The sequence below is a fragment of the Eutrigla gurnardus genome (genome assembly GCF_963514095.1).
Source record: "Eutrigla gurnardus genome assembly, chromosome: 6".
NCBI lineage: Eukaryota > Metazoa > Chordata > Actinopteri > Perciformes > Triglidae > Eutrigla > Eutrigla gurnardus.
The window spans coordinates 25899894-25920311 of NC_139920.1; the positions used below are offsets into that span (position 1 = coordinate 25899894).

Consider the following 20418-nt stretch of genomic DNA (forward strand, 5'->3'; position numbering starts at 1 on the left):
TGTTCGCTAACAGGGGCCCCCGTGAACTGGCCAATAGAAACCCCTTCCCCTCAGTTAAAGGGACAGGCACCGCCACACTCGCCACAATTACAAATCAATAACTTTATACGGTGCAAAATAACTTAACAATAGAATGTGTAATATATGACATTAAGAGAATTACAATATTTATAGTAGTGTTTTAGTGCCTTAACATTCAACATGTTAATGCATACTAATAAAAGGCAGGGTTGGTCATTTTCAATGGAGTCTTCCACTGCTAGATTGACAGCTGTGAGTAGCCATGTTGGTTGTTTACCTTCATTAGGATATGTTTGATTATGTTCCCGAGGAAAGGGCACGATTTTGCAACTTAGGAGTTAATGTTGATAAATGCTTTGATTGGAAATTAACTGGCAACACTGAGCTGAGTTTTTCAGTTGGATACATTTTGAAATCTAGTGTACTTTTGCTTTAAGAATAATAATTAAATCCAATATTGCATTGAATTGAAAGGAAATTGTAAATTAAATCAGAAGAGTTCATAAATTGCAATCGTTTTTGTGAACATTAAAAGTTACCCGATATTGTCAGCTATTCATTTAAATAGCCTAGTGCATGCAATATTAGTTAAACACAATGAATGTTGAATTAGAATAAACATACACAATGATGCAAATCATTTCTAAAAATGTTGTCATATTTCCGTTCCTTTTCCACTTTTTTATCCTTCACTTCCACCACATTAAATTAATTAAATTCAGTCATATTCCCGTTTTTTTCTTTTCCTGCAAAAATAAGCAACTGAATCTACACTGAATTGTTTAAGAAAAAAACATCTTTCATTTTCATTTTCAGTACAATTGATTTCATCAGTGATATGAACATATGACATTAAGTTTAAAATACAAAATATTTTAGATTAAATACATTTATAAAGGAAATTATATGATTTTATTGTGAAAATGGTTGCTGTTCTTGTAAAGAATGGTTTTGAAAAGTGCTCTGTGAATAGTATTCATATTCGTCATCTAGTAATGCAATAGCAATCGATCCTGGTAGAATTAATGGAAACAATTTTAGTTTCTAATACTCGTTAATTTGGATAGCTGTAAAAATGCTTTTAAAAATGCTTCAACTGCAACAATTTATCACCTATCATTATGCCGAGTTTATGTAACTGTTGACATTTTAATGGCTTTTGAGCAGGAGAAAAAAATCCCACTCTGAATTTTAATGATTTATGAGTAACCAATATATGTATTTGTGTCATTTGCATCACACTTCACTTCACCTGCTTTAATTTAGTATTTTGCTGGGATCAGTTAATCAGCTGTGCTGCACTGCTGACCGGAGGGAGAAACATTTATCAGTTTGTTCTGCAGTTGAACTTTCGCTTAATGTTCTCTGTCGGTCAAAAAATGTCAATCTGAGCAGAGCCATTTTGTATCTATCTTCCTAGTCTGTGACTCTGCTGCAGTAATGAAGACTGATGAGAGGACTGTCTGTGTGTGTGTGTGTGTGTGTGTGTGTGTGTGTGTTTTAACTCATCGACTCTACTGATTGCAATCTATAAGCTAATGATGTTGAAAGACTTTGCCGTCAGGAACATTTGACCTGCACTCCTGTAACTCAAAGAGACACACACGCACACGCACACACGCACACGCACACACGCGTCGCACACACACACACACACACACATACACACACACACACACACACACACACACACACACACACACACGCGTCGCACACACACACACGCACACACACACACACACACACACACGCACCCGCACACGCACACACACAATCAAAACTGCTGAGAAAGAGGGATTGAGATAAATGTATACAAATCTAGTTGGTTCATGAAATTTAAATTCATTTATTGTTAATTAAATTGTGTCGTACACAGATGTTAACGTTGCATTTATGTTTAAACTATTAATTTTGCCTCAAAAATGCTTGTTTGTACATGTCAATATATATATATATATATCACTATATGTGTGTGTCTGTGTGTGTGCGTTAAGCAGAATTAGGTTCTTCCCTAAGGACAAAGGATTAGCTGAGTTCAATTAGTAGCACAGAATGAGTTGTGTAAGCTTCCCTTAGTACAGTGTGTGTGTGTGTGTGTGTGTGTGTGTGTGTGTGTGTGTGTGAGTGAGTGTGTGTGTGTGTGTGTGTGTGTGTGTGTGTGTGTGTGTGTGTGTGTGTGTGTGAAGAGAGAGAGAGAGAGAGAGAGAGAGAGAGAGAGAGAGAGAGAGAGAGAGAGAGAGAGAGAGAGAGAGACAGACAGACAGACAGACAGAAAATGAGATGTTAAACAAAGTTTAACCTGAAGAGATAGTGGAGAGACTGCGTGTAGCAACAGTTTAAAGGTAAATCCAGGCACAGTTTGCACATGAGTGAATGTAATTTAAATTCAGAAAAAAATGAAAAACAAATACATATTACATTTCTCCAGATCAAAGCAGAAAAAACCCACTAAAACAGCATTTTAAAGGTATAGTTGTTTTAACACGATTGTAGGCATCACAATGTGTAGGCCTACTGATAGAGACTCTCTATTAAACCTCAAAATCAATGTTGAATGTGAGTGTGCTTAGTGAGTGATTTGAATCCATAGTGGACAATGTGAGTGATATGTGATTAAAAGGAAAACTCACCCTTTGATGCATGAGAGTCAGTTTGTGTCCACTTATGTGTTTCCCAGAATGCCTTTTGTAAACCAGAGACACATGAAAACTATAGGACCCAAATAGAAAATGATAATCCTTTCATTGCTAACTCATCAGTTGCTGTTAGGCTGATTTTTTTCATTGCAAACATGTTTTTTTTCTCCTTGTCTTTCTATAATGCATTTTAATTTTGCCTTTATTTTCTTTTAATTCTTCTATTCTTTATTGTATGACATGTTATGATGTGAAGCACTTTGAGTCTGCCTTGTGTATGAAAGCTGCTATACAAATAAAGTTGCCTTGCATGCCTTAAAGTTAAATTATGTTGGGAGTAAAACAAATAAATAAATTAAAAAAAGGACTTGTCTTTCTGTATATTCTGGTCTACTGCGTGTTGATGAAAGTTAAGGAATCTGTATTAATAAATCATTTGACTAACTTGTCTGCCCATAGCTGTTGTCAAATTGCATAATTCAAATACGATATAAATCATAAATGAAAGCAACATTTCCAAAATACTTCTGTTTCTATGCCAGTGCCCCGGCACTAGGACCCAGCAGGTGCGGCACCGTGTTATTTCAGCGGTCTGCAGCGCAGTCCCGTCAGCAGAGCGCTGGGTCTCTTCAGCAGCGGCAGCAGCGTCCGGACTCGGGACGCGGAGTGAGCGGCAGCTCCCCATCCTGCTTCCCACAACACGGGCACGAGCAGGGGGGACAACCACGACTTAGACCTGAGGATTTGAGGGGAAAACACAAACTCCTAAACACACTTCTTTTCTTCTTCTTCTCCTTATTCTATTTTTTTTTAATGAGTAAGAAACTCACCGATATGGCTTCATCCGTGAGCGGCACAGAGGAGGTCCGGGTGTCGGTGTTGACGCCCCTGAAGTTGGTGGGACTGGTGTGCGTCTTTCTCGCCCTGTGCCTGGATGTCGGGGCGGTGTTGAGCCCGGCGTGGGTCACAGCGGACGACCAGTACTACCTGTCCATGTGGGTCTCCTGCTGGAAGCCCGTCAGCTCCGCGGAGTGGTCCTGCAGCAGCACGCTGGTCACCGGTGAGACGGACGCCCATACACGCTGCCTTATTGTAGCCCGGCTGATGGGGTGATGCGCCACCATGTTGTTTTAGAAGTTTTTTTTTTTAAACCAGTTGGTGTGTTGTAGTTTTAGGGATTTATGGGGTGCAGAGACACCCACATTCATATTCAAATGAAAGTGGATAACAAAGGATCCCCGCAGACGGTGCACCGCGCTGCTCTGTGGGTGAGAATTATAAAACACCCAAGAGGGTGTTAATGTTAATTATTTTATAATTAGCTATTGCCTGGTTAATTTAAACTGCTGAACTTTTCTACATTAAATTAGATAACGGAACATTGCAGCTTTCCAACTGGGATTTATTTTTTTTTAATTGTAAAAAAAAAAAAAAGCCATCCTTGAGTGTCAAAGTGATAAATAAGACATCTTTGTTTTTTCTATGTCGGCTAGGTAACTTTAAACTTTCTTAAACATTTGCACCACTGAATGATGTGGGAATTTCGCCTGGCCAGGAGCGGTCCAGCTGGGGTTTCATTTGGCCTTTTGTTGCTCACAAAATGAGCCTTTGTGTGGGTTTCTTCACCGGCCAAGGAGTGAGGGCAACTCTGAGAAGAGAACTCCCCAGAGATCCAGATGCCTGGAGATTAGTAACCAGGGAAACGAGCGAAGCACTCCAGAAATGCTGATTTTCCTTCTTTACGGAGTCCCACATCAAGGTTGTTTTTTTTTATTATTTGATTCTGGAAGCATTTCATATTTCCATAACAGCTGTTCATTCTGGGAGAAAGCATCACCATATGAACAGCATCAACAAATATCAATCAACCATTGAGACCACATTCATCTAATGTAATCCAATACAGCAGCCCAGAAATGTGTAATGTTTAACTTTTTTAGATCGAAGCTGATTCAACTCTGGCACAGAAACACTTTACAGCACAATTTAGCACAAACACCACAACATAAAGTCAGTTCCGTTTGTATATCCAGCAGGAATTTTTACTGGGTTATATTGTTTTATTGGGTGTTTTCTTAGAGTGTTTACTCATCTCATAAGGGATTTTTAAAAATGGTACTTAACTCTATTCTGCAAATGTGAAACGTAGATCACACCAGACTCCTGAGTAGGGCTTCCTTTGTGCGCTCCCATTTATAGATTTCACTTTTTTTTTTGCTGAGTCTGACCCCTCCTGTGTGCTGAGTGGCGAGTTGTGTTTTTGTTAGCCAGACAAAATGTTTTCTTTCTGTCTGAGAGATGAGTAATCGTGGGTCACATTGGCCCTGATTTTCCTCTGTCAGCGTCAGACAAAGTGCACTTCGGTGCCATATAAAGACATGCGGGCTCCATGTCAGCTCCCAGCAGCAGCAGCAGCAGCAGCAGCAACATACCACAGTAAATGCACACAGCAAACTGCCCATTTCCTCAGGCGTGCACTTGGCTAGGCTTATTGATTTGAATCCCAGTAATCAGTTTCTACCTCCCTTACCCCCCCCAATATTTCCCAGTGTCATGCTCTGAGCATTAAATAAATCCTGTTAGTTTGAAACACCAGCTGGACGCTCAGATGTTTTGAGCTCCTTCTGCAAGGCTTGCATGTGTGTGTGTGTGTGTGTGTGTGTGTGTGTGTGTGTGTGTGTGAGAGATGCCAGACGAGAGATATTACCTTGTTACATGCTCAAGAAGTGTTTAAAATATACAAACACGAATAGCAACCCCCCCTCTCTCTCCCTACACTAACACACACTTTGGCAGAGGGTCATAGGTCAAGTATAGAAGATACAGACGTTACAGGGCTAGGAATGTGGAATGGTAGTGTGTCTGTGTGTGTGTGTGTGTGTGTGTGCCAGGTCAGTGTGAGATGAAGTGACAAATGTGGAGCCAGCGTGTAAGCAGAGGCACGGCTCCGTCCGACGCAGCGGTGCCGAAGCGTATTAATAATGTAATACGTTATGTTTGCTTCGTCTTTGAGGGAGGTCACAATGTTGGACACAGTTTGGTAAAAAAGGGGTTCTTGCACCGGAGACCTCTGGCTGAAGATGGTCCCGCTTCTTTAAACCTCTCCATCCTGCTGCCTGGAGAGAGTGAGCCTGAGCGAGTGTGACAGGAAAAGAGAGACACTCGAGGCTCTTCTGTGACACAGATCTTCCACCACTGTCTCAGACAAAAGAAAACAGAATCTGGTGCCCCGAAGGATTCCTTCGATTAACCACTGAAGCAGTGACCCATAATTAATGCACAGATTGGATCTTGGGTGTACTGTATCTCCTTTTCCATCTGTCATCATGAAAGGGGCTCAGATTAATAGTTTGGCAGCTCCCCCTGCTCGTCAAAGCCTTTGAGCACTTTGACACTGGCAAGCGTTTCTTGGAGTAAGGGGTCTGTTCCAAATCTCCAATGAGATGACTTTCTGCATCCCTGCTGTTTTCCGTGAGCGCACTGATAACGCCGGCCGGGGCTGAAGGCACCGCGCTGACCGAGACAAGATATCCCACCAACGATAGGCGTTTGACGACTGCGGGTCAAGTCGCGGTGGCCCTTTCGCCTGAGAGGAAACCAGCGAGGCGGTCGCAGAGGAAAAGTCAAGGGGTCGGTCTTCAAGGGGGCCCTGGTGTTGTGCAAGCTGGGTGCTCTGCTTTTCGTGGTCTTTTTCCAACATCCTGTGGTGACAGGGCCCATTTTTAAACTAATTCCTGAACCATATTTGGTCACAAGTAGTTGATGTTTGTTTATATTGGAGCTGCTTGGCCCCTGGAATAAGGTTTCCCTCCAACAAGAGTGGGAACTGTGTTTAAGCAGCTTAAGTCCCGTCACTTTCTCTCCACTGGTGAATGTTTGAATGATTTTCTGCCTCAACAGAGAGGAAATATTATTGGCAAAACCTCTAAACTTAAGTATGTGGATTTCTACACCTACTGTAGTATTGAATCATGTGGAGCCTAATCCCCTTAATGCTTTGATGTTCTCCTTTCCCCCCACCCACTGTACTTTCAAACGATTTCCTCCTGTGTAATCAAATGCCTCATCATAATATCCTCTCCCTGTTTACAAGTCAACCTCCTGTTTTTACAAATACACAGTAAAACTACGAAAGAGGACGTCGATCTCTAAACAATAACAAAAAGTTCTCCTCTAAACAATCCTCAATTAAAGACCCGTAGCTAATTAAGTCTCCAATGCACTCCTGTTGTTTTTTTTTGTTGTTGCACAAAACATCCTCCACTCCTTTTTTTTTTGGACAAACATTTCTACTTTGTTCCCCTTTTTCATTCCAACAAGGATAGGGGAAGCGAGATCGAGCCAGCGGTTATTTCCAGTTGAGTGTTTTTGAAGTAAATCTGAATGAAATGCTGAGAATGCTGCTGAGCTGGCATCCGCCAGGAGGGGAGGGGAGATACTCATTATCCGAGTCACCTCAGAGAGGCCTTTCTGCTGGATCGGGATCCATTACTGAACCCGCTGAAGCCCATGCGTATCCAGGCGTGTGTGTGTGTGTGTTTGTTTCTTGTCAGCCTGAAAGAAACTGCTGCTGCTTGGTTCGAGGGTCATTCACCGCATGGTTCACATTCCTTCTTCCACTGGTTCTGGATCCCCCCCAGTGGCTCGCATCAAAACACGATGAACCGTCAGGAGCTTCTCAAAATATGCTGTTGTTTTCTCAGCCTCCGGACCACAAATAGTTTGTGTTTACACTGTGGTTATTCAACACAAATGTTTTCCTCTTGTGTAAGATTGAGCCCAGCAGTGGGACTGTGCCCCCCCCCCCTGTCAACAGTGCAGACACGACTCTCCAGAGTAACCTCGTTTTAGCTACCTATGTCACTCTCTATCTCCTGTGTGATTTCATGCCTTCCGCCCCTCAATCCCTCCCTCCTCTCTGTCCTTGTGCGTTTGTCTCAGACTGGCAGATCGCCACGCTGGCCTTGCTGCTGGGGGGGGCGGCCCTTACCCTGATCTCCTTCCTCATGGCGCTGATCTCCCTGTGCTCCGGCAACAGGAGTCGCTGCTACAAGCCCGTGGCTGTCCTGCTGTTCGCTGCAGGTACGTGGAGAGATCCTGTAGAAGAAAGAAAAAAAAGGAGAGTCCCAAAATACAATGAGTCTCCTCTGAATATAGGATGTTAGAGGACATCAGAGTGGCTTGTATCGCTATGTATTTTTAATGAGGACCTTCTCTCCTTCCCGTTTTCCTCTAGTGGTTCTCCAGGTGTGCAGCTTGGTCCTGTTCCCCATCAAGTTCATCGAGTCGGTCAGCCTAAGGGTGTACCACGAGTTCAACTGGGGCTACGGCCTTGCCTGGGGATCCACCATCTTCTCTTTCGGAGGAGCCATCCTCTATTGCCTCAACCCCAAGAACTACGAAGACTACTACTAAAAATATGTGAGACAAGAGGAGAGAGAGATTGAGAGCGTTTCTCCCCCCGGTGTCCCCTCAGTAATAGGAACTTTCTGTCCATGACACAGCATCCAACCGCAGACTGCAAAACAAAAAAAAACAGGAAACACAAACGCGTATTGTTAGTTTCAGGACTGGAAATGAGCTCCTCCATTCGATACTGTGAACTTATCGTCTCAAAGACTGTTCTCATTCACTGGATAGGAGCCCCGTGCTCTCTCAGAAGGTTTGGCAGCAAACCTGCCCGTGCAAAAAGAAATCCACCCCAGCCAGTTTAATTTGGGAGAGAATGTCAACATTCAGATAACTCTGCGTCCCCTTTAAGTGGAGCTCCAGTAGGTCTCAGATTTGGGCAGAAAATCCGGAGGGAACAGATGGAGTCAGTAACCCCCATACCGGGACGAATACCCAATAAGAGCAGAGAGAACGATGTAAACCTCGGGCCGATCGGGGACGCAACGGACGTGGAGGAAGATGTCCTATTGAAATGATATCACGACAATGACAAAGTAAGGAAGACAGGGCGAACCTCAGGAAATGCTCCGTTTCCCCCCAGAGTTACACTACAACTGGAACTTGGCATGGCCTTCTTCCTCCAGCGGAGTGGAACAGATCGGTGAAAGCATGTCATGATTTATTTTCTCCTGTCCTATTTGAGTCTATTAAAAGTGTCGGAGATACTGATTATAAACAGAGGCTACCTTAGACAGTTACACACAAAAGAATTCCACAGCCACCTTCCAAATGATAACATGCTGGTGAGAGGAACATGCAGGTTAATGAATAGCAGTGACATGTGAACTGCAACCTGCAGCATAACCCAAGTTATACCTGCTTTTTGATACAAAAAAATATGGCTGTATTACATGTAAGTATGCAAAACAAGCATAATATCCAACACAGGAAGATGGCAAATGACCATGCCTGCTGAGAGTGTGCGCATGTCTGCATGATCATAATCACACGGCATGTGCTCACACACCTCCCCCATGTGATGCCTCCTAATCTCCTCAGCCTTAAGGTTAAACAAACAACACATTTCAGATAGGGAGAGATACCCGTAGCAAACAGTTATGGTAGTTATTGGAAAAAAAGTCAGCATACTTAAAAGGTCCATGACAAGCTATTTTAGGAGATGCTAGAGTGAAAATGTGCTGTACATGTTATGAGGACTATGGGATCAATCGAGCACAAACTGGAAACGTTTCACACCTGAAGGGACGGTGTGATCAGAAGACCTGCACTGGTAATAACAGTTCACCCAAAAACCTCATTCAAACGTGGTTAGAATCATCTCCAACTTCCTCTTGCAGCATTAGTGAAAGCAATGAGTGTGTGCATGCCACTACCGCTTACTGCTGTGTTTCTGATTTCCACTGGTTTGATTACTTACATAAATAAACATGTACTGGAAACAAAAAGGTGTGTTTGGTTTCATGATGAAAAAAATAAAACTATGCAGACATGCCCAGCTGTGCATGGTCAAGTCACATAGAATCAGCTCCTTTATTAAGTACAGCAAGTTGAGGCATTTGCACAGGAAATCGACATCTTCTGAACACATAATACAGGGTGGCATAATATGCATAAAAGTACCAGGAATATACTCGTATGCAAATGTCTTTAGTGTTCTTTCAGTGAAATGAGCTCTCATACAGAGCCAGATACAGTGTACAGTCTACATTTCGCATTAGTCAGAATGTATATACCATTGCTTTCATTGTTCCACTGTCGGGGAGGGAGTTACGGGTCCTAGAGCAAAGTGGACGCGCCTCCATTTTCGAGTCCAGGAATGGGTGCAGTTGTGTAAACAGGGCAGTCTGTCTTTCTGCATGGAATGTTCTCTAGGTAATCCGTAGCTCCTCCTCCTTTATCGTTAAAAACCGTTCCGAAGCCCCGACCCACCAACTGCCAGAGTCGCAGCGTGTCACTCCCTCCTTTATACATTTGCTATCAGAAGAGTCTCCAACCGTCCTGAACAGTTATCATCCTCCAATGGGGAACAAAAGGTCAAAGTGCACAGGAGTAGTATATGGGAGTCGTGGGCAGAGAGGGGTATTGGCTCTTCCTCAGCAGGTATGGGGCTTATATATTGACTGACAGGGGAAGACCTCTTGACAGATTCTGCAGATTTTGGAGGGGTGGGGCTTATACTATCCAAGGACTGGCAGGGGATAGGGCAAGGGTGGGCAATACAGCGCTAAGCTCAGGTATAGCGTGGCATCTCGCACTGTTCACAGCGGTTGAGGGCAGGGTGATTGAGGAAGGTGCAGCTTTCACAGTTCCACTGGGCGCCTTCGAAGTCCTCATCCCTCTGGGGCCCCGGCGCTGCCTTGGGGCCCTGTTCCCCTTCTAACAACAACAAAAAAAACAAAAAACAGAAGCAATACATAAAAAAAAGGCTGTTTTATTCATGTGATAAAGTGAACAACACAACAATCTTCATCTCGGGGCTGGTTTAACCGTGGCTGTCACTCTATCTATGTATGCATTCAAGCATCAGCCTTTCAGTATAAATGTTACTACATAGCAAGGTTTCTTGTGTGGTTTCCATGACAACACATTTGTGGAGACCAAGTTGACAATCAAATGGAAATGTCTCCAATCTTCAATTTGCTGGATAAGACTGTATGTGAGTGAGGAAGGACCTGGAAGGTCTTGGACTAAAACCTTAGATTATAAGCTGAAGAAAACCTATTTTTCTTCTATTCTTTACACATCCTGATGAAAATCTCTCACTGCGCTGCAAAATTCTCACCTTTCCTCCCAGGTTTGGGCGGCACAACCGGACCGGGCTGAATGTTGTCGTAAAAGTTGTTCATTGCTTTTGGATCGAACTTCCCTGCGGAGGAAAGCAGAGAGCAGACAGAGAAGCTGGTTTACAAGTGTCCCGTCCCAACCGGAGGCCCGTCCAGCTGTTTCACTTCAGCCTTGACCGACTGCCATGCTCGGTCCGACAAAAGAATGCAGGGACAACAACAGGCGAACGGTTACATCTGGCTAGATTTCTTTGCAGCAACATAATGAAATGTCATTTGGCTACACACACCACGGTGGACAATCAAATACATGCAAACGCATGCACATACCCGTTAGACGAATTAGTAACACGAACAGCGTCATCCTACGGTTCACTTCAGGCTCTTCAAGGCTGGATTTGGAAGAGTTACTGTTGCTTTAATAACTTTCCAGAGGTGTACATTCCTGTTTAATAGCATTAGAATGTGCTGTGCAGTGTTTTGGCATCAAAAAGCCTTGAATTTCATGGATCTCCGACCTTGACCGTGACCGTGACCATCCTGGATTGTGTCATTAAATCAGCTCACCAGCAAACGAAACAACACGCTACTACTAGGGGTGTGAATCTTTGGCTTCACGGCGATTCGATTAACAATACAGTAGTTAACGATTCGATTCAAGGACACATTTTTTTGGAATGATTCGATTCAATTCTGTAACTTTTAACCAAAATTCTATATCCATGAAATAAACATGCAATAATGCGAGTGAGACGATCTGTATTCTTCTGAAAGGTGAAAAAATAAACAGACCACAGAATTACTTATTTAACATATTTATTCTATAAAAAAGTAGTCCTGCATAATATTTTATGCTGAATATAAAAATGTAATTAAACATTGCTCAGTTATTTTGAACATTTTTCAATAGGAGAGAGTGTCTTAAAAGTCTTAAAACATTAAACATAATTAAGAATCGCGATTCGTAAGATTTAACACATTTATATCGATTATTGGTGAAGCCAAAGCGATTCATTCTATTCATTTATTTTAGCAGATCGATTCAGTTGAATCTGTAGGACTGAAAATCAATGCATCGCATGAATTGTTACACCACTATCTTCCACCAATGCAACCCCTTGAACTTTTGTTATTGCAGCTCTTACCTCGGTCTGAACGGCCACAATGCTACAATAAACAAGTCAGTTCCAGCACTATTCATACATTAACAACATTTTTGCCAGTAGATGAAGCTTTGAATTTTTTTCTGGCATGTCTTTCACTTGGACACAGAAGATGCATTTTACATCAACTGCAACATCAAATGTGGAAGCTTACTCCTTCTTGGGTGTTTACATAGTAGGATTTATAACACAATTACCAACATGGAATTCCATCGTCTGCTTAGATGCATAGTTTTATTAGCATGAAATAGGAATATAGGCCAACAGCTACACACTTGCAGTCATATCAGTAAATCAGTTAACTTGATTTACTCGTGTGTTTTTGTAACTCGATGGAATTTTCTGCAAAACAAAGTTCTCTGGCTCACCGAGCGGCTTTGGGAGTTATGGAAGCTCGCAGAGACCATGCAAATATCACTCACACAAATGACCGTTCATCACAACGTAGACCACCATTAACATCATTATCAGAGGCCTTTAACAACATGCACCCATTGAACTATTCTCTACAACAACTGTGAATTATTTCCATTCACAAGAAATTGTTTATAGTTCCAAATATCAAATACCAAAAAAAAAACCAAAAAAAAAAACAAAGTTAAATTAATAATTTTATGTAAACAACAGAATCTAGAGATGCACGGATCGCAATTTTTGTCAAATTCCGATTTTGTCTGACCTGCTGTATCAGATTCTTCTTTATCATCAGATTCATCTATAATAGAAAGCAAGGCTCCAGACTTTTTTTTTAAAACCACCATCACAAAAAATAACTTCAACCAAACCAAAATCAGTGTAAACCGTCAAAAATGTGAAATGTTATCTTTTTCCTATGTTATTGTAACATACTGGGGTTATTAAAACAACACACCATTCAAATGATTGTATCTTTATTTGGATATCGCTAATGTTGTTAAAATAAAAATATATTTGTAGTTTTAATTATGTATTATAATCTTTTAGAACTACCGTAGCCATTCACTGCGGTTACTTTGAGCAGCATGCATGAGAATGAAATAAAATATAATAAGTGTCTGATTAGTATTCTAACATTACTAATCAGTGCTCGTTTGGAACAGACTGATGGCTAATCTCCCGGTTTTGCTGCGTGGTTGAGAACCGGTAAACGCAAAGAATAGCTTGATTGTAACATTAGCAGCAAAAGTGAGCTGCAGCCAACATGTTTAACTCAGTGTGCAGAGCCCCGATGCTCTACCCCCGCAGTTGCAAAAGTGCAATAACATAACAATCAACCCTGCATGTCCAAACTTCAACACTACGTCCTTGAGTCCCCAACAATACATCCGTCGATGGGAAGTAGATTGAACGCACAGACAGACAGAAAGGCACCCAAAAAAAATATGTTTAAACTCAGCGGCAGACCAAAAAAAATCCAATAATTTAACGTTTCGATTTCTTCATTGATCGCCAATCCTCAAAAGCAAAGAGGGAAGTCAGCGTTTAAAGGCTCAGAGGAGACACATGCTGTGTGTATGTATCAACTGGATGCTTCACCATTCACAGCTTTATGGAAGATTTGCAAATAGAAGTCAGCGTTTAAACCACTTTCATGTATGACAGCTCGGCCAGCGTCGGCCAAAAGGCATTTGGAAGACGGAAACAAAGTGGAAGAATGCTTCACAACTTTTCCAGGAAGACCACAACCCAAATGTCCAGGGGCACTGGGCTCACTTCAAGCAAACCGGTCACTTCCTCCAGCCTGCCAGCAAGGCCCCCACCCCCCACCACCACTCCTGGTAAATATATAAAGCACTGCAACTCATTTCCACACACTGTGATTAGAGGCATACGGAGGCAATGATGTTATCAACTACGCAATCAACAAGGATCTTGTATCAGCCAAACCTTGTGCATGGGCCCAACGAGGGTCAACCTCGGATCAGCCCGGGTCCAGTCACAGACCAGCCGGTCATTTTAGAACACTGCATCTGTATGCAGTGTGATGGAGCCTCGTCCATCACTTTGGACCCAGCTCTGTCTGCTTCTGGGCACGGCTCTTTCAAGATCAATGCTTTCAGATAAATCAGAGACACACTTCAAAAGTTCATGTGTAGCAATGTGCATTTATGTGCGAGTGGCGTGTGTGTGTATGTATACCTCTAGACTGCAGCAGATCTGTCTCCTTCAGGGTACAGTCGATATCAATCTGAAGTTGTCTGTTCAGACTCCGCAATCGGGTCATCTCTTCAGGCTTCAGCCGGTGCAAACAGACAACCCAGTTAGATTAGACGAAAAATAAGCATCAAAATATTCCCCGTGCCTCTGTTCAAAATTCATCTTACTGGAAAGAAATTGTCGGAGATGTCACATCTAATCATTATTGCTGCATTTTGGCTGCACATGGAAAACTAAGTGAAGTAAAGTTTGATCATGTTCTGCCTTTTAAAACAGCACACATGATTAAATCCAAAGCCTGGATTCTGAGTCTGAAATATTGTAAATGCTGAACTTGTGAAGTAAACAGTAATTTCACAGCTCATTGTTATACCTCACTAGGGATACTGGGACAACCTGAATCTACCAAAACCGCAGTTACACAACGTCATGGTTTCATAACCGAAAACATTGTAGCAGCCAAGATAACTATGGTGTCCTGATTCCTGCATTGTTGCCCTGAGAAAACGAATCGTGTTGTTTGTGGTGAAATCTCCTCTTTCGTGAGCGGCGTTATATATGCTAGTGGTAGGGCTGCAGGAATAACCCCATCACCGCCATACCTCCATATTAGCAGGTGCACTGTTTTGTTGTTTTTTTAAATCTCTCCATGCATAAATGAAAAAAACAATGTGAACACTCAGGTCTTTGCACAAAGCACACTTAAACATTTACCAAGTGCATTAAGTTAATGTAACCTTCTTGTCCTGACCAATCAAATCAATCCAGAACACTGACTCTAAGGAGAAGCAGCTCATCAGACTAACAAGAGCAAATGCAACTTTTTGGGATAAAATTCAAATCTCTGAAAAATGAAGTAGACTATCTTCAACTAAAAATAATCATTGCAGAAACAAATCCAGAAACAGTGTCCTGTCTTTGTTTTTTTTAAATCTAAGGAACAAGTAATGTAAAATGAATGAACTAGAAAGGAATGCGGAGAGCGGATTGTAGGTCACGATGTTAAAAGTTAACTTAGTGGATTTGCCCCGTGGTAACTACTTAACTTAATTAGCTACATTAGAATATTCGGATTAATCCTGAAAACTGGGATATTTTCTCTGACATTAATCGTGAATTAAAATCTACTATAACAAACAAACCTGACATCACCTTTATGAGCATTAGAAAAAGTATATGATTTGTGATGACAAAACTGTTAGGAGAAGACAATGATCGTGTTGGGTCCTTACTCTAGGTATAAGACTGGTGGAGTTGACTCGTCGAAAGCGTCTTTGAAGGGCGTCATATTCCATGTTGTTGACGTCGGACTTCAGGTGCTCTAGTTTCTGCTTCTCCAGCAGCAGCTCCTTCATTAGACGCTCCATCCTGGCCCGCTGGTGGAGCAGGAGAGCTGGAGGGATACACAACAAATAACATAAGCCAAAACAGGAATAAAAAATTAAACATCATCATCTCATGCAACACAGACAATTTGGTGGAATAAAGGCCAACTTGCAGAACATTGGCTTTCAAATAAGTCTGACCATCACATTTTAACAGTTAAAAAGGACAAATGGACACAAAGCAGTAACACAACCTACTTCATTCATATGACTGGGGACAAAGTCCACAACCATATTTACATGAATGCAAATCTATGCCAATAAAATGGACACTAAACATCACAAAATGATGGGCATTTATATGGTTGCAAAATATAGGTAATATTTGCTGATTCATGTCATATGCAGATAGAAACTACACATTTTACTATACCATTTATTTGCAAAAATAAATCCACTGATTTGTCAAATACATGCAATGTCATTAAGTAGCTAACCAACTGGTCAACTAATGGGGAAAGGTACTAAAAATTCAAGCAGATAATGTGGGATGTGGGCAAATTTTGGGTATACCAATTTTTGCAATTCAGGTTAGATGTCAGACCGAGTATTGCTATTTATGTCTATTAAATGTCTTATTAGTGATGGTGTAGACACATTCAGAGAGCGAGAGGGGAGTATGACAAGAAACAAATACACCCAGCAGCCTCATGAACACCAATAGAAAGTCTTCAAAGAAGAAGTCTGCTACTCTGAGGCTAAAGGCTTTGGTCTAGTCTTTGTTTTAAACACAGCCCTAATCTCACATCCAATGTCAACTCCAGCTGGAATACACTACTTACAGAAAGTCAAACACAAAAAAAAAACAGGAATCCCCTACCTTGTGTGTAGGCATAGTCGTCAGAGCCCGAGCTTGAACGCCGGGGCATGTGCTGAAACTGACTGACAATGTTCCCTGGCAGAGCGGAGATGGGCAGGATGGGTGCGGGGGCAGCGTTGTGCTCCCCTTGGTCAACGATGTTGAGGAGAGACTCCGCTTCAGCCACAGGGGGTGAGCTGAGTGGTCTCTGGGCCTGGCCGCCTGGCGACACTTTGATTTTGAAGGTGTACGCGGACTGGCCCGGTTGAGGAGAGGAGGCAGGCCGAGGCCTCGCGGGGCCCTGATGCTGCAGGTACATCCCAGGGTGGAAGGATGCCGGGCCTGAAGGACCACTCAGAGTGATTCCCCTTGAAGGAGAGCTGGGTGAGGGGCTGGTGGCCATGTAGAGCGCTCCCTGGGGGTGGGGGGTGTGCACAGGTGAGTTGCTGCGAGGTCGTGGACCCTCCAGGGTGATCTCTATCTGATTCTTGAGGGAGCTTTTTGTGTGGTAGGGCCTGTAAACACCTGGCTGTTGCTGGGGTTGCTGCTGGTGATGGTAGGGCATGTTGGGAAGGGTTGGCGAGGTAATAGGGAGGAAGACATATTGCTGGTGCTGGGGTTGCGGCTGGGGCTGGGGTTGGGTCTGGACCTGATGCTGCGGGGAGCTGTAAGGCGAGCCGTATGTGGGAGTACTGTAGGGGGACTGCTGATGCTGATACAAAGGAGCCCCTGGAGAGGACCAGGGTGCTGGCTGTGGACTCTGGGAGGGTGAGGGTCGAATATACAGAGTGGTGTTGGTACTGTTGGCATAGTGCCCAGGGGGTATCTGCAGAGCCTGCGGGACATTGGGTAAACTACTTTGCGAAAGTGTGACAGTTATAGGGCTCATAGCGTAACGTGGGACAGGGGAGTATGTGGGGGACATGCCCTGCATCGAAGGTGGAGGAGTCGGGGTGCTTGCCGAGCGGCTCTGATCGTTCATGAAGAAAGGATTGTATCCCGGAGAGGGGGCCATGGCGGCGGGGGCCGACAGTGGCTCAGGGTAGCTGGGCCGCTGGGGTTCGATGTGACTGTCACTAGTGCTGTGCACGAGGGAGCGCCCTACTGCAGCCGCTCCTCCATTCGCCTTGCTTGCGTCTGAGCCCGGGTAACCCAGGCTAATGTGCAGCATGTGGTTTCGACTCAGTCGCCCCTCCTCTGGACTGTGATGGAACTCTCCATACAGGTATCTGTTACTCTCCTGAGCCAGCAGGTGGCAGCAAAGATCCAGGTTATTGTTGTTCTGAGACAGCAACAGAGAACTTTGTCAGTCATGCAGTGTCACACATCATGAGATAATACCGGTTGTAATCAAGTAGTGCAACCATGGCAAAGTATCCTTAAACAAACTACCTTCTTTTACCAAAGTGCATCACACAACTTTCCAACAATCTCCAAACAGCTTTTCCTTAGCTGTGCATATGCAGGAGAGTATGTGTATAGTAAGTATGTGCATGTGTAATATACCTGCAGAAGGCACTGTGACACTACCCCCTCTGGGATCTCTGGGAAACGCTGCTTGAGGTCCTGCAGGATGTGGTAGTCAAGCTGAGAGCCTCCCTGCGCCATCCTGAGCCAACACAGAGAGTCAACGAGCCCAGAGCTGCAACTGCCGAAATAACGGATCTCGTCTCATCCCCTGTAGATGCAGCGATGACAGACAAAAACTGAAGACAAAACTCAAATGTCATGGGGATACACAAGTAATCCTATTAGCAGCGGTTGGCCCTGCCAAATGTCTGTCAGCAGTAGTTACAGGAGAAACACATACAAATGTGTCTGGTTTTTAAAGGGCATAATGTTTGCACCAAAGCGAAGGTGAAGCAGCCGGAACATAGCGCACGAACACAGGGGAAGACAGAGCCAGCATTACCGGTATCCATTCACATTAGCACACGAGTGCTGGCAAGGTGCCTGTCCAGTCTGTTGTTGTTTGTTTAGCCATACTGTTGCACCAAGCAACGACGACATACCAGTGCTAGCTAGGTAGGCTAGTTATCAGCATCTGCTAGCCTCCGAACATCACTCAAATAAACAACCACACTAGTGTGTGGTACGACGGGGGGGAAACAACGTTCACATTCCCGGGAGAACGTTACCCGTGACTGAAAAATCAAGCAACAAAATCCCCTTAAAACAAGTCACGTGTTTAAAACCAGATTAACTCCCCAATTCCGTCAACTGCCTGCCAGCTAGCGTTTGCTAGCCGTAGGTAGCCCGGTCCTGCTGGCTGGTCAGCTGTCACAAGCCTGGGTGTTGATGGATTAGCTCGCTAGCTAGCCGCGCTAGCGTTAGCGAGCGTTAGCCACTCACGGCTTTATACAGACTTACCACACGTTAGGACCCCTCCGCGCGTCCCGGAGCATAGCGGAGTCTCGATGGGTGCTGTGATGTGAGTGAAACGGTGCGCCGGGGTTTGTCAATGACTTGTTTCGACTAAATAACGTGTAGTTTCGCATTCCAGCGCCAGGCCGACGCTGAGGGCTGCATACGACCAAGCTGTCGCGATAATGTCAGATTTTTTCCCGGACCAGGAAGTTGTTCAAATCGGCTGGATCGACGCTGTCAAAAGTGCGCATGTCAGCATGACGTAGCCCTCTGCTGATCATGTGGCAGGATAATTAGAAAGACTTATGGCGATATATCTCGTTTCTTACCGTTTTGAAATGTACTCCTTTATTTCATGGTCTTGCCCCCGTTTCCCTTTTGCATTTTAATTGTCTTTCATAAGTGATTGGAAAATATGTATTTTTTTTTTTTTTTACCAAGTTGACTTTATTTCTATTTTTTTCTTCTTCTGAAGGACTGCGATGTTATATTGTATTACTTTTGTATGCTTGTGGTATGTTCAATAAAAAAAATGTGGCAGGATAAGTAAGTTTTTACTAATTTATACTTAAAAGCAACAAGTGTCTTAATCCTTAATAATTACAGAGTGATTCAACAAACTGGAGCTCTTAAATCTATGCTATCTTAAATCTATATAAGTGATCCAATAAATTACATTCAGACATAAATCAATAAACGATGAAGAAATATAACTGTTATTACAAATTATATTAGTACCAAGCAGTGGTAGACTAAGTTTTGGGACCATTTACTGAAGTAAAAGTAGCTTATTAATATACCACACTGCAGCTTTAAGTATGAAAGTACTTATGTTGTATTTTACTACTATAGATGTTAAAGGTTGAAGAAACTTGTACAGTGCTTTAGTAAATATACATTTCACTCCTCACAACAGATTTTAAATTGAAGCTAGAGCTACAGCATAAACAATATTCAGTTGAAATATGACAATGGACTACTTTATTTTTCATATTTACCTTTATTTACCCAGGGAACGTTATGATAAGGATGGAATTAAAATCTATGAATCTGTTATTATTTCCGGCAACATAAAAAACACATTGTTACAGAATATCAAATAACACAACAGCGTAAAAGGTATCACCACCTTACCAAGACAACTATTACTTCCAACTATTTTCCTTTGTTGTCATGAGCTCTGAACATTCCTAATCTTTAATCCACCTCTTGCTACGTGTCTCCAATAATATCATATGTAATATTAAACATGCTTGTGTGAGTCTGCGGCTGGCATGAGGAGAGATCACTGACCTGATCTAAATTTATTTTGCATGACTGGATAATTGGTTCTGGCACGCTGACATAAACCGAAAATCACATTGAAAATATGTTAAAATGAGAAAAAAACAGACTTTTATTGTTGAGGAAGACACTCAACATGTATTAAACATGTAACAGTACAGAAGTAAACAATGAAAGATATTCAAAGTATATTGATAAGAGATTTACTGTCTCACAACGTTTGGTTGTTAGTTATCAACAGGACATACATATAACAGGACTGTGTGTTTTCACTAGAGGGCAGTGAGAGACACACGAATCCACAACCTCTCACACATCAGTGACAATAACAGGAAGGAGCTTGGATGTCTCTCTCTAAAAGGAAAATGGTTTAATAAGTTAAACAGGTTGAGGATGCAAAACACATGCACATCCTTCACGATTACTGCAGAT

General features: G+C 42.8%; 2 protein-coding genes across 2 annotated transcripts; one reads left to right on the forward strand and one right to left on the reverse strand.

Annotated features, from left to right (window-relative positions):
* Nucleotides 1–3271: 3271 nt before the first annotated feature.
* On the forward strand, nt 3272–9514 carry tmem47 (transmembrane protein 47). The gene is made up of 3 exons (XM_084012070.1): nt 3272–3717; nt 7599–7739; nt 7894–9514. Exons 1-3 carry the CDS (start codon nt 3471–3473, stop codon nt 8070–8072), a joined length of 567 nt encoding a protein of 188 aa, XP_083868196.1. The 5' UTR covers nt 3272–3470; the 3' UTR covers nt 8073–9514.
* Nucleotides 9515–9572: 58 nt separating this feature from the next.
* On the reverse strand, nt 9573–18893 carry tab3 (TGF-beta activated kinase 1 (MAP3K7) binding protein 3). Its single transcript, XM_084012069.1, has 7 exons — nt 18706–18893; nt 17842–18013; nt 16357–17617; nt 15384–15544; nt 14134–14227; nt 10852–10935; nt 9573–10445 (listed from the first exon to the last, which is right to left on the reverse strand). The coding sequence occupies exons 2-7, from the start codon at nt 17941–17943 to the stop codon at nt 10300–10302; spliced, it is 1848 nt and encodes a 615-aa protein (XP_083868195.1). The 5' UTR covers nt 17944–18013; nt 18706–18893; the 3' UTR covers nt 9573–10299.
* Nucleotides 18894–20418: the final 1525 nt, after the last annotated feature.

Excerpts from the sequence above, each read along its gene's own strand:
- tmem47 (XM_084012070.1), top strand. The coding sequence starts at position 3,471 with ATGAGTAAGAAACTCACCGATATGGCTTCATCCGTGAGCGGCACAGAG. Across the intron at positions 3,718-7,598 it reads CAGCAGCACGCTGGTCACCG|ACTGGCAGATCGCCACGCTG; the intron begins GTGAGACGGACG and ends CGTTTGTCTCAG. Across the intron at positions 7,740-7,893 it reads TGTCCTGCTGTTCGCTGCAG|TGGTTCTCCAGGTGTGCAGC; the intron begins GTACGTGGAGAG and ends GTTTTCCTCTAG.
- tab3 (XM_084012069.1), bottom strand. The coding sequence starts at position 17,943 with ATGGCGCAGGGAGGCTCTCAGCTTGACTACCACATCCTGCAGGACCTC. Across the intron at positions 17,618-17,841 it reads TGTCACAGTGCCTTCTGCAG|AACAACAATAACCTGGATCT; the intron begins GTATATTACACA and ends TTGCTGTCTCAG. Across the intron at positions 15,545-16,356 it reads CGACTATGCCTACACACAAG|CTCTCCTGCTCCACCAGCGG; the intron begins GTAGGGGATTCC and ends GTATCCCTCCAG.